The sequence below is a fragment of the Anopheles gambiae genome, chromosome 2 (genome assembly GCF_943734735.2).
Source record: "Anopheles gambiae chromosome 2, idAnoGambNW_F1_1, whole genome shotgun sequence".
NCBI lineage: Eukaryota > Metazoa > Arthropoda > Insecta > Diptera > Culicidae > Anopheles > Anopheles gambiae.
In genome coordinates, this window is record NC_064601.1 from 28,664,817 (window position 1) to 28,677,804 (window position 12,988).

Genomic DNA, 12,988 nt, shown 5'->3' on the forward strand with positions numbered 1-12,988 from the left:
TTAACGTATGTTAAACATATTCAGTCAATAATAATTTTACATTGTTTTATATTTTTGCATTACCTTCCTGGTTACTAGTCAAGGGACAAACAATGTCTCTCATACTAGAACAAATATTTGTCATTCCACTTGCACACCAGGCGCCTCCATCGAGAGGAGAAATGCCTTTTAATCTTTTGAATTTCAATTTCATTTTCTTTCTGCAAATGCACTCCAATACGTATCAAGTTTTGGTTACTATTTTCGACAGTCTTTATTCATGGTTGCTGTGGGTGTTTATTGTTATTTTGGGAGAGCCTGTGTACGGTACAGAGATACGATACGATAGCAGGTCTATCAGTGCTTATGCAGACGATTTTCCGTAACCTTTCAAATCAGATTTGCTGTTGAGTGTTTTCTATATTTTTGTTTCCATCACACACAGCAATTTCGATATACAGCAAACTACAATTTCCCTCCACCGCAGACGCAAACCGGAGCAGAGCTTTTTTTTAATTCAGAATTGCCTTTAGCGAGGGCGCACAACGAAACGTTCATATTTGAAATAAATGTATGTTTTTAAATCATCTATTCGGAAATCATATTCTGATCAGCGCAGAAAATCCTTACAAATAGTTTGTCATTAAAATAATTTTCAAAAAGCTTCTCCACAACACTACACTACGGGAGTCGGCTAGCGTCTGCTCTATCCCACTCGTCATAAATACACAACTCACACACACACATGCACACAAAGATACACGCATATACACACACACTTACACATACAAAATCAACATATACACCAAACAGCGATCCATCGTCGTTAACTAGGTGTGTGAATCATCAGTTGCCTTTTGTTGCATTAATATCGGTTTTGTATTCTTGTGCGAAGGGCGGGGATATGGTTTCACTTGGTGGCACTTTAGCAGCAACCACAGCATGTAATATAGTTAACAGTACGGGTTGTTAGTTTAACATCTTGCCGACTAATTTGTTCATTACACACGCTACTCATGTGTATAGGCTCCCAAAGTCATCTGGTGAATGGTGTTGACCGTCAACTTACTGACTGGTCAGCTAATATAACGTGAAAAACAACCTTGACATTCGCTCTGTTTCTGTTTAACCCTCTTTAACCGCAATATACGTATCTAGCCAAGGTCATCCGCATACATGGCTACACTATATACAAAACATTTCACGCACACAAACACACTCACAAACTAATATTGTTGTTATTAATCAACGCCATCATTAAGCAGTGCGGAATGTTTAAATTACCCGTTGTTCATTGTTTAAGCTAGGAATTATCTCACTTGAAAGTTTGTAACCAGTACTAGTTTGGTGAAATTGATTCAGCTATGTTATTCCTACATCGCCCTACCTGCTTCTGTATATTATTCAACCGTTTTTTTTTTGGGAGGAAAGTAATTGTTCCGTACATAGCTTCTGTACGCTACGTGTATTCACAACTAACACACATTACTGTTGTTTGCTTGGCTAACTCTGCTTGCTATCTTTTGCACAATAGAACAACAAAATATCACAAAACTTAGCTCCTGTTAAGTGACAGCTCCAGCCTGACCTTATGAAACTTATTCCTTAGCTGTACACATTGCCACCTTAATGCGGTGGATTGTCGGTTTTGGATTGCTGTTGTAAAATAAATGAGTTAACATTGTTGTTCCCTAATGGAAAACATTGAACATTGATCCATCTTGTGTTTCTAAACAACTGACTCTTAATCGGCATTAATGCATAATTTCCGCAGGATAAATGCATCTCAAATACGAACCTCAAAATTGTCACATAAAAATACAACATTCACGCAAAACATAATTCACAGTTCAGTTTAACTAGTAATAAAACAAATAATCGAGTCCAAATCAACACCTTTCTTTACAAAGCTTTGTACTAAATCACGAACAGCTAGCAGGCTTTCAACGGCAGAAAGATGATTCTGTTCGTAGAATGAAACATTTCAAGAAATGAAACGGCATGAAACGATAATTCTGCTATGAAACATTTCAGCACTACTGCTTTCAAAAAAGCTCACACGGTACTGTTTGATGTAGAATGAAACGAAGCTTTCTTTTAAATTTTATAGAATATTACCTAACAGCTTCATCGCTATCATCGATTCGTTTTTCGTTAGTGACACAAAAAATCCCGCATCCTTGCCTGTGCACCTATGAACACCTACCAAATTCATTCATTTTATTCTGCCTAGATTTTGATATATTGCGAGTACCGGTCGCCGCTCCTCTGCTGTCAGACACACCAGCATGCTAAACAGTTACATCTAATGTTACATCTACTGTGGGGCCGTCTGTATTTTATCTCGTTTTGTTGTCTCATTCGTCACCATCACCATACCGAAACGGAAGGTGCAAAGGAAGAGGTGGATTTAATAACACCTACAATTATTGCTACATTTCACACTAGTGGGCGGTCTAAGTACGTGGGCGCCCGGTTTCGCCAGCGGGAACATCAACAGCAGCGCAGACGACAGTCACTGGGAATATCATTTTGTACGAGGGATCGAGTGAAAGGAAAACAAATGCAATACAAAAACGAGAAAATAACTCTGTCGATGCTACAACCGTTACGGTGAAACTTTGTAGGGATAGTTACAAGCCTCCTCCAATAGAAAGTGTAAAAGCAAACCTAGCTGTCTCTAACTAAGGTTAACGGGCTTGGTTTGTTGCTTTTAGCCATGCAATTTCGATTTGTGCGTTTATACCTTGACGCTTTTGTCTATGCGAATGTGTGCAATCAACATCACCATGTCGAACTTAAACCATATCGTTCCTTCTCTAGTTGCATGGAAAATCCGCTTACTGCCAAGTTCGGTCGTGCAAGTTTCAAGCCACCATAGGAACCTGTCGCAACCAAAAAAAAATCCTGCAAATGACCGTAAAAGCACAGCCGAGGTTGCTCACGATCCCGGTACGGCGGAAGCAACATTCACCAACAACAGGTAGCCAATTCCCCGGCCCCGGTGGGAACCGAAAGCCGATGGGTAAATAACGCTGAAAGCGTTTGCACCTCCCGTGTGTTTGCTTTCCGTGCGTGGCTCCCCTCCTCTGTCTGTGTAATTGTGTGTGTGTGTGTACACAATGAACATTGTGTACCGAAGATTGCAAGCTTTCGATACACACAAACAACCTCCCTCTCCCCCTCTGACCCGCACATCCGATACACACTGTTTGTCAATATTTGTGTCCCGCCATAGGCAGAGTCGCACGAATTGATCAAAGCTGACACAATCTGCCGCGCAGGGAAGTGAACAAACAGTGTTCGCCTTTTACCCAATTTCGCCCCCGTACTATGCCGGGCTGTATCGCCGATGATGCGCCATTCTTTGCCGTGTCCAATGCCGAGGGCCAAATGTGTCCCCAAACACAGGAGCACACCCCAGCAGCATCTGTCTAATTCGATTTTGAATCAGCACAACGCAGACATCATTCGGTTTTTTTTCTGTCATTTTTTCTGCTGCGGGTATTTTGTTGCTCGCTTCCCATTTCGAATTTGTGACACCTCACAGCAGGGTGCGGGCTGGGCTGGCCTCCTTCGAGCAAAACCGTTCAATTATGCAGCACAAAGTGTCAGTCACGATCAGCGCGATGATACCCTGTGGAGCGAAAGCTTACCGCAGAGCTTATCAACACTGTTCCCTGGGCGCGGGTGGATTCGGTGGAAGAAGTGGAAAATGAGAAAGGATGCGGTTGCTACCTTGTTAGGTTGGTAAAGTAGAGAAAAGCTACCCCCGAGTACTGAAGTACAGCGCGCACAATGTTTGATGAGAACATTCATCACGCATGGTACACTCGATCCACTGGGAAGGAGGATTTGTTACGTTTCACTTGTTTGTTTTTTTTTGTTTGCGCAAGGACATACCAGAAACAACAAAAACTACGAAAAAATACACCCTTTTCTCCGAGTGTTTGCGTCCCCTCCAACGCAGTACGATAGCATGCGTGTGTGTGTGTTAACGAAAGAGGAAAAATGGAGCCGAAATGAAAGAGGAAGTTTCCTTACAGCCTACGGGTATGCACTTAATACTACACGTAGTAGACGCTGTGCCCGTACGGGCTGCGGCGAACGAAGCAGGGCAGCAGCGACTGGAGCGTGTTCCGGAACGCTTCCCGGAAGTCCCGGTTGAAGTAGGCGTAGATGAGCGGATTGAGCGTCGAGTTGAAGTACCCGATCCAGAACAGTACCGTGATGACAACGTCTGGGCAGGGGCAGGCTTCCTCGCCACACAGCGTCGTGATGACGTACCTGGGGGTTAACGTACGAAAGAAGAATTGTTAGGACATTACCTGAAGTAAAGTGATAGCAAACATTTTTGCATTCGTGTATTGGGATAGAGCAAAGACGACAAAAATGAATAAATATTTAGTCGATGGGTGGATCGGATGGATGGTTGCCGTTGTTTATATTGTTTTAGTCTTTATGTAGTGTTTTTAGTCTTTTAGTGCAGATAGGTGAACGCACTTTTGAAGTCGTCCCACAATTCACCTATCTTGGGTCAAAGGTCAGCAACGACAACAGCATGGAAGCTGAGTTGCGCGCAAGGATGCTGGCTGCCAACCGGTCATTCTACAGCCTGAAAAATCAGTTCACCTCCAAGAACCTGTCGCGACGGACGAAGCTGGGACTATATAGTACCTATATAGTACCAGTACTCACATACGCCTCTGAGACATGGACACTGTCCAAATCTGACGAAACCCTCTTAGCCGCGTTCGAGAGGAAGATGCTCAGAAGGATACTTGTGTGAGGATACTCAGAAGGTATGTGTGGAAGAACAATGGAGGAGCCGCTATAATGACGAGCTATACGAGATGTACGGCGACCTCACTGTCGTACAGCGAATAAAGCTCGCCAGGTTACGGTGGGCTGGCCATGTTATACGCATGGAAACGGACGACCCAGCCCGTAAAGTCTTTTTAGGGCCGTCCACAAGGACAGAGGTTGGCGTGGTAGGCCCAAATTGAGGTGGCAAGATGGCGTGGAGGCGTTCGTCATTAAGGCCGGGATAACGGACTGGCAGACGAAGGCGCGAGACCGTGAGCGGTTGCGGACACTCCTGAGGCAGGCCAAGACCGCAAAGCGGTTGTAGTGCCGGTAAAGTAAGTAAGTAAGTAAGTCTTTATAGGGTGAAACAACATTACCTCTTCCTCTGAATGATAATAATTGTACACTTTGATATAGCTGTCAGCCGGTCTCATAGTGCAGTCGTTCACTCGTACGACTTAACAACATGCCCGTAATGGGTTCAAGCCCCAAACGGACCGTGCCGCCATACGTAGGACTGACTAGCCTGCTATGGGGGGATAATCCACAAATCACTGAAAGCCTACTCCTCAAGTGGTACAGGCAGGCCTTTACCGACAACGGTTGTTGAGCCAAAGAAGAAGAAGATAATGCTGATGCCGCTGTATAGGATATATTGCCAAGACGAGGAAGGATTTTGTTGATTTATAAAGCAAAGCAACACAACATTTACGTTATGTATTCTATTCTATGAATTATCTTCCTTTCATAACTAAGGAAACAAGATATGTGTATACCTTTTTCCACTGTTGTTTGTACAGTTCGTCGTTTTGACTAAAATTTGCCATGATTTACTTTTGATGGTTTTGTGATACAAAGGATTTTTCTGTATTAAAAAAATAATAACAGTTATTTCAAGGGTTTGAATGCTGATACACTGGATTAGACCGCCTCGGCCTGGTACATCTGATTGATTTGATTTACGCACACACAATTTCTGCGTAAAAAAAAATCAGTAATTGCCAAAATTGGACACTTACATCACTGTTTCGTGCACTTACCATGATTGAAACCTATAATCTATAACAACTTAAAGTGCATTACTTTGCTAAACGATCGTATTGTAAGCTGTATAAAACAGATTAAGAGATTGCAAATGCTTCCAGATTTCTTTATACCAGCGCGATGTTGGACAATATAAAACCAAAACAAAAACCACTACAAACCAACAGCAGAAATCAAGTAAAACAAACAAATCCAACAAATTCATTAGCCGGTACCGGAAGCGGCATTACGCTTGTCCAAACTCGTTTAAACTTGAGCTTGCTTTTTATATTCCATTTTGTACGCCGGTCCTTCCTTCCCTCGTCACAGTAATTGTAGCGGAAAAAAGCACCACTTTACATTCCGTTTTGTTTTATCCGACTTTAGATTGTGTGTAATCCGAAAAATCGGCTTCCTGTGGTACCACCTAACAAACCGTTCACCGGTTTTCCGTCGGTGGATGATACCATGCCTCACACACACAAACAGAAAGAAAGCAGAAACGAACCAAACTTCCGAAAACGAGAACCTTTGATTGCTGTTGGCAGTGTTTAGCAGTGAGATGACATTGAAAGGCAGACAGCAGCAGCAGCAGCAGCAGCTTCCCATACTTGCAAGAAGCCAGTTCATATTTCTGCCCGACCGTGCCCGACTACGACTTGACATATGTTGACAGGCTGCTCAAATCAACGTGTACAGCTCACATATGGGTTTCACGGTACAACGCTACGTTACTATTGCTGTCCGTAATTGTTTGTGCGTTCGTCGTTTCCACTTTCACTGCGCCACGCGGGGAGTGGGTGGAGAATTCACCCTGAATGATAAACAGATGGATTATCCGAGGCTCAGTGCTCCAACACGCGCTCGTCAAAAGTGTACGCCAGCACTCACGTGACGTTTCCCCAGGGGCGAACGGTTTGCTCGGAGCGGAGCGGAGTAAATACAAAAAAAAAAACAAGCGCTAGTCCCGGAAAAATGTCCTGCCCGTCTCCGATTACAGCCACTTTTCACTTTTGATTCGCGGCAATCATTCTTGCGGATAACGAGCCGTTGAGTGGCTGCTGCGCTGCTTGCTCGTTCGTTGCGTGCGGGTCGGGTGGGTGTTTGACCGGGACCAAACCCTGGGATGGTTGGGTGTTTGGGGCCGAAACGAGCGGGATGAGCGGATTTTCATTTGAAACTTTATCGAAGCTGTGAGCCCTTTTTCTTTTTTCTTCTCTCCCATTTCTGGTGGGGGTTGGTTTATGGTGCCTTCTTCTTATTTCTTTCCCATTTCTACCCACCCCGTTACGCTCTACTTATTTTGTTGCTGAAATAAAGCTTTTGCCTGTGTGTCGGTTAATGGAAACGATATTCATGGCGCATGGTTCCGTTGTTACTGTGCATAGGATTTCACAAACCGTGTCCGAGTTGCTGGCGCTTGGGAAGTGGAAAAATCCTACGCATTAATTGAGCGTTTCCATTTAACCGGTGACAGTGAGGCAGAAGATGCTGGCCTGTACATGGAAGGGAAAAGTGCCCGCAGACAGTTTTAAACGATCATTGAATGAGCGCATGAAATGTGATTGAATTTTTTTATGCCATGCGCTTGTTTTTACTTATTTAACGTTTGATTAATTGATTATCTCTCAGTTATCTCTCAGTCATCTCTCAAAGAATTCAAAGGAAAAAAATAAGAGATTCTTTGAAATAGATAACAACACAGGTTGTATGTGTATGTATAATCAATATAATATAATTAAAGTAACAATCAGACAATCAAGACCACTAGTGATCATCGTAAATTTCGTAAATAGTTGCTATTAATGGTCGTTAACATTATTATTATTGTGTGATGGCACTGCTCCAATGGATCATACTTTAATTTGTGCCTTTAACAACTTTACGTTCACTTATTTTGCTTACGTAGGTCGTTTTATGTATGATTAATTAATTTAAAAACATTAGTTGCTGGTTAATTATACAAATAGTTCATTACTTCCCATGCATTGCCAGAATCAACACTCACACATTGAAGACACGATTATCAATTTGTACTGAAAGCTGCTGTGCTGCAACACCTCCACATTCTCTACCACACCTTTCCGTATAAAACATCCAAAATTAACGGTCGAACACACTTGTTGAAATGGAAAGAAATGTACCCACAAAAAAAAAGCTGATGCGATGATTTTAATGAAATTAATTACCAAACAGTTATCGTCGTAACGCATCAGAGCGTCACCACCGGGACGCTAGCTCAATCAAATGGAAAATCGGTCAATCAACTGCTCGCTTTCCTCGCTCCCACCATACGATGGTGCACTGAGTGCAGTAGCACGCAGCCTTTTTTTGCTGCCGACTCCGTTCCATCGATGCACACGATTGCATGCCGGTGGGATGGCGGCAGCGAAAACAAACGTTCGCTTTGATTTGATTCATTTATGGTTCTTCATGCAGGTCCGACACGCTGCTGCTACTATTGCTGCTATGCTACTTCTACCGTCTGCTTTTTCTGCTCCACATGCGCAGTTGATCAATTTGCTATCCTGTACGCTCTGCATGTTTTAATCCAATTTGTGTTAATTATCAAACTACGAAGGTCCCGGGCGAGAATGGATAGAAAAAATAAAATAAAATCGTAGCTTAAATGGGGAAAGGGTACAGTGGATACGATTACTACTATCAAATTAATATGCTTTTGCTCAATGTGGTGCTAATTGCTTTGGTGTGGGCAATAGAGGAAATAGAGGAGCCGGGTTGCAATAGACGATGGTCACAGTCGCCACATTTGAGTTGCGGTGACAACGGTTTAAGTGCTGCACTAATTGCAACCGCCCGTGCATAAAATGATCCGCCTCCGCCGAGGGATGCGGTGAGGGATTATCGTTTCGCATATAATTGCGTACGAATTGTTTCCATTCACGCAGACGCAACTAAATGCTTCGCTAACGCACCGCATGCATTCAGCAAACATCGGGGAGCGGTTCAATCGAAACGGGAGTGCAAAATCATACGTTTCATTTTCAGGCAACAGTCACGCGGGAGAGCATTCCATAACCGGAACCAGTTCCATGAAAATGCTTTAAACAATCCACAGTTATTTTATTAATTAATTGCTGTGGTATTCAAATTGTTCGAACGTGTAATGTTATTTGATTGCAACAGGGAAAAAAGGATGTTTGCTACTTTGATCTGTAAATAAAATCAATCTACATACTTCCGCTAGCGACCAGACGTATGGCAAACAAATTGATTAATCATATTACTGGAATGTATAGTGGTCGAAGTAAATCCGATGAAATAAAAAAGAGAAAAATATCAACAATCGTTGGTTGTTCCTAGACGGGGCATTTTTTACAATATTAATTAGATTTAGCCTTTCGTTGTATGGGAATGCTGCGCTACCTTCAGTCGTTGCTACCATTTGTGTATCCTTTTACATTATCTCGAAAGACAAAGTGTCTGCCCCACCGCTCTCTCGGCATCGAAACGAAAGAAGTAATACTCACCAGAGAAAGAATGGCAGCCAGCAGAGCAGAAACACTCCCATGATGATGCCGAGTGTCCGGGCCGCCTTATGTTCCGCCCGCCAGCCCTTCGAGGGACGGGTCGAGGTGCCACCTGTCAAGCCGCCAGGTGCGCCGTCCGATAGTGTCGCACCACCACCCCCGGGGAGTTTTTCGGTGAAGCCGGCCATTTTAATTAGATTTCCGTTCGATCGAAGCGCATACGCGCGGTGGTCCGTGTTGTTGATCCCAAGCCCGGACGTGGCCATCCATCGCCGGTAAGGAAAGATGGGGAGCCCAGGTGTGTTTCGGTGAGTGTGGGCGTGTGTGTTCGATGTTTGATGTTTAGATGACGCCATTGATGGTAGACAAACAGGGCAAGCGATCGATCCGACCCGATCCGGCAGCCGATGAGCACGTGTCCCGGGTTGTGCAGCGCACGCAAATGTGCCGGGAGCGGGTGGTTGAAAAAAAGAAAAGAACAGAGCGAAACACTCGTAAGCAACGGAGGGGAAAGAATAATTAAATCACGTATTCGGGAGATAGGCTCCGTCGCAGCGAACGAGAGAAGAGCGAAACAAAAACAGGAGCAACAATACCATTCCCTTTTCGATGACGGTTTCACAAATTGCGATGAAACAGAACAAAAAAACATCAATATGGAGAGCGTCAAACCATTCGATGCGCCTGATGCTCTGATGCTTGTAATTGTGCTTTTTTACTGTCTTTCTTTCTTATACTATTTTTACCCATACACTGATTTAGCGTTACCTACGAATTGCGTACAAATTGTTTTCAAGCTAACGCCGCTCAAGCATCAAATATTACTCCTTAAAGCTCAACAAATATAATGCATACAAACCAAACAATCTAAAGGCAACACATTTATAAACTCCCATACACCGAACGACATCTCATCCTCCTCCCAAGTCTGATTGTTTTCATAACAGACCCACAGACCGGAGTGTCCTTTCTAGTTCGCCCGCCAGCATAATCGCAAAGCGGATTATTATCTTTTCACTCACTGGTGTAAAAATAAACATTGTCTCAGGGTATGGTCGGCTTTGGTACACTTCTTGGAAATAAAGTCTAAAGTATGGGCACGGGATGGTTTCAATATCTCGGCTCTCGAGACCTGTTTGAGAGGCGCACTCGAAGCACATGGTTTATGGAGCGTGCCGCAAAAAACAAACTCAAGATAGCATGTTTATTTACTTAATACAAACACAAAACAGAAAGGAATGGGACGCAACGAACCGAAAAGAATGGTAAAAGTGCTATATTGCAAACCGTGTATGGTTTTGTAATTGAACTGAAAATTCCTTAAAATGTAGAACAAAACACCGTAACGCATACACAAGCGTGCGAACAGTAACACGAACATCACAGAAATATGCAACAACAAACATATGAACACAATGGGAATTTGTGGTGGAAACGCCACCAAAAACGATTATTATAATACAACTAATCATTACATTTACAAACACACACAGGGAACGTGGTTTCGAAGCACATTTTCAAGTTGACATGACCAACAAATGCACCAACATAAAAGAATAAATGTTACACCAAAATAATAAAAAACCACACAAAATTTAAATTCCCATACAACCAACAACCATACCGTTCGCATGACTTCATCAAATAGAAATAAGCCACAACACCCCCATAAGTTGCTCAGCAAGTTCTTTTTTTTCGCACCCCTTTATCCGCAACGTAACGAAACATTCACCATCAGCCAAAGCCACAAGCAAACGGGTAGTGGTTTTGTGCTCACTTCACCGTATAAACTACGTGGAAGGATAGGCAACAGCAACAAAATGTTTGAACTAAGCATAACCCTTCACTTTTCGAACAAGAGCGCAAAGGAGAACACAGAAACCAGTGACCAAGAGAATTGCAAATACCATCCTCGTTTGATTCTAAGCAAGCAAATGTGTGTATTTTCCTTTTCGTCTGTTCCTTCTATCTTCTGCAACTGACAGCGCACCCGCTAACACACGTTGACCTTTTTTTCTGTATCTCCATCTCCCACAATTTACCACAAACCGGCGAAAGCTTTGATCGTGACTATTTTTTACAACTTGCATCACCGGGCGAACGGCCATAGTGAACGAAATGAAGCAGTAATTGTTGAACGTTGCTTTCAGCAGTTTGCGCAAAAGTCGTACAGGCACGAACAAGGAACATTTGGTATTAAGGCACATCAGCGGATGCACCGAAAGTGGCATAACTAACGAGAAAAAACTATATTCACAACGCACTGCTAACCGATGATCGTCTGATGGACCAGACAAGACTGTCTGCTCTTGAACAGGAGCTTTTGCGACCACTCGTAAAGTTCTTGGTCGCAAAGTTCTTCGCAAAGACGGATCGATGTGCAGGAGGATGTGAAGCTGTTGCGCTGCATCGATCCCAACTCGTGTTCTAACATGCTGCTGAGCAAGTATCAGGGCTGCATAGGCAGGTAGACACGTTTTCGGATCGTTGAGCCTACGGTGTCTATCTTGCCGGTTGCATCGTTAGCGGAAATAAATGATTGCTCAGTGAAGCGCTACACTCATTTGCGTTGCTAACTGCTGAACAACTAACCGGGTTGTTCGGTTGCAATCTAGATAATGCAAAATTTGCTTTCTTTTGTGTATGCCATTCATTCAACTATTACAAACAATAGAGGAAAGGAAACGATGAAACCCAAACGATGAAATGCGCTTCGAAGAACAATGGTGATTTTGTTTTTGCTTTTGCAGAGTATAAAAATAAGGATTGTTTTGAAAATCATTCACCATGTACAATGAGTACGCTTTTGATTAAAATCGAACTGCGTTGAGCGGCAGCAGCGTGAAAAAATAATCCGGCCGTGTAAGCAATCGTATTCATTCGAAATATTCTTACTCGGTTTGTGACAATTCTAGACAATTTGTGAAAATACTGAACCATTTTCCCTTTTACGACCGTAGGCTGAAATTGTTCAGCAGTTTTCGAGCAGTACATTGTGGGGCACATCTGTCAATCGCTGCATACAATTGTTGACCAGGTGGTCTCATAGGCTGTTTGTTATAACCAAATTTGAACATAACTTTTTGACAAGACGGGTGAAAACTTTTGCTCAAACAGGCTTTCTGGTAACTTGAGAAATACACAAAACACTCTTAAAATCGTCATTCTATAATCTAAAAGTTCTTCAAACGCGTGCAATACTGCTAACTGTAAACTGAATCAAATCTGAACTACGTAACATCCAATTTTGTTCCGATACAACATCTTCGATGAGGACACTTTGATTCTAGAGTCCTCCACCTGATCTCTTGCATGCACCTTTAATAAATGAAAACCTTGTTTTGACATTTTTTCGAGCAGATACTCGAATCTAATTCTAGCTTTGTGGCTGACATAATCAAGGCTGAAAATGGCAGGCTAGTTTTATGTGTGATTTTGTATAGAGTGTTGACAAGGTTTTAGCCGCCAACTGTAAAACTCCATATAAAAAGCTGGCTAGTATCGTGATAGGCCCCACTAAAAGAAATTGTATGTTATTTAAACAAATGAAATTCATTTTTATTACCAGCTATGCAGCTTAATACAAGTAAAATGTAAATCATCTAACGGGAAGCCTCAATTTACATTTACATTTATTTTACAGTTTGACAGCCTTTACCGTACAGCTGCAACCACCATTCCCCTGCAAG

At 42.7% G+C, this 12,988-nt stretch overlaps 1 protein-coding gene across 6 annotated transcripts in view; it reads right to left on the reverse strand.

The window, feature by feature from the left end:
• Positions 1 to 228: 228 nt before the first annotated feature.
• Positions 229 to 12,988, reverse strand: part of LOC1273080 (octopamine receptor beta-3R) — a 60,273-nt gene continuing 47,513 nt past the window's right edge. For all 6 annotated transcript variants that reach the window (XM_061642048.1, XM_061642047.1, XM_061642044.1 and 3 more), the window contains 2 exons: positions 9,300 to 9,411; positions 229 to 4,266 (listed from right to left, as the gene is read on the reverse strand). In XM_061642048.1, coding sequence (XP_061498032.1) covers positions 4,047 to 4,266; positions 9,300 to 9,411 — 332 coding nt within the window. In that variant the 3' untranslated portion in view covers positions 229 to 4,046. The remainder of the gene's footprint in view (positions 4,267 to 9,299; positions 9,412 to 12,988) is intronic.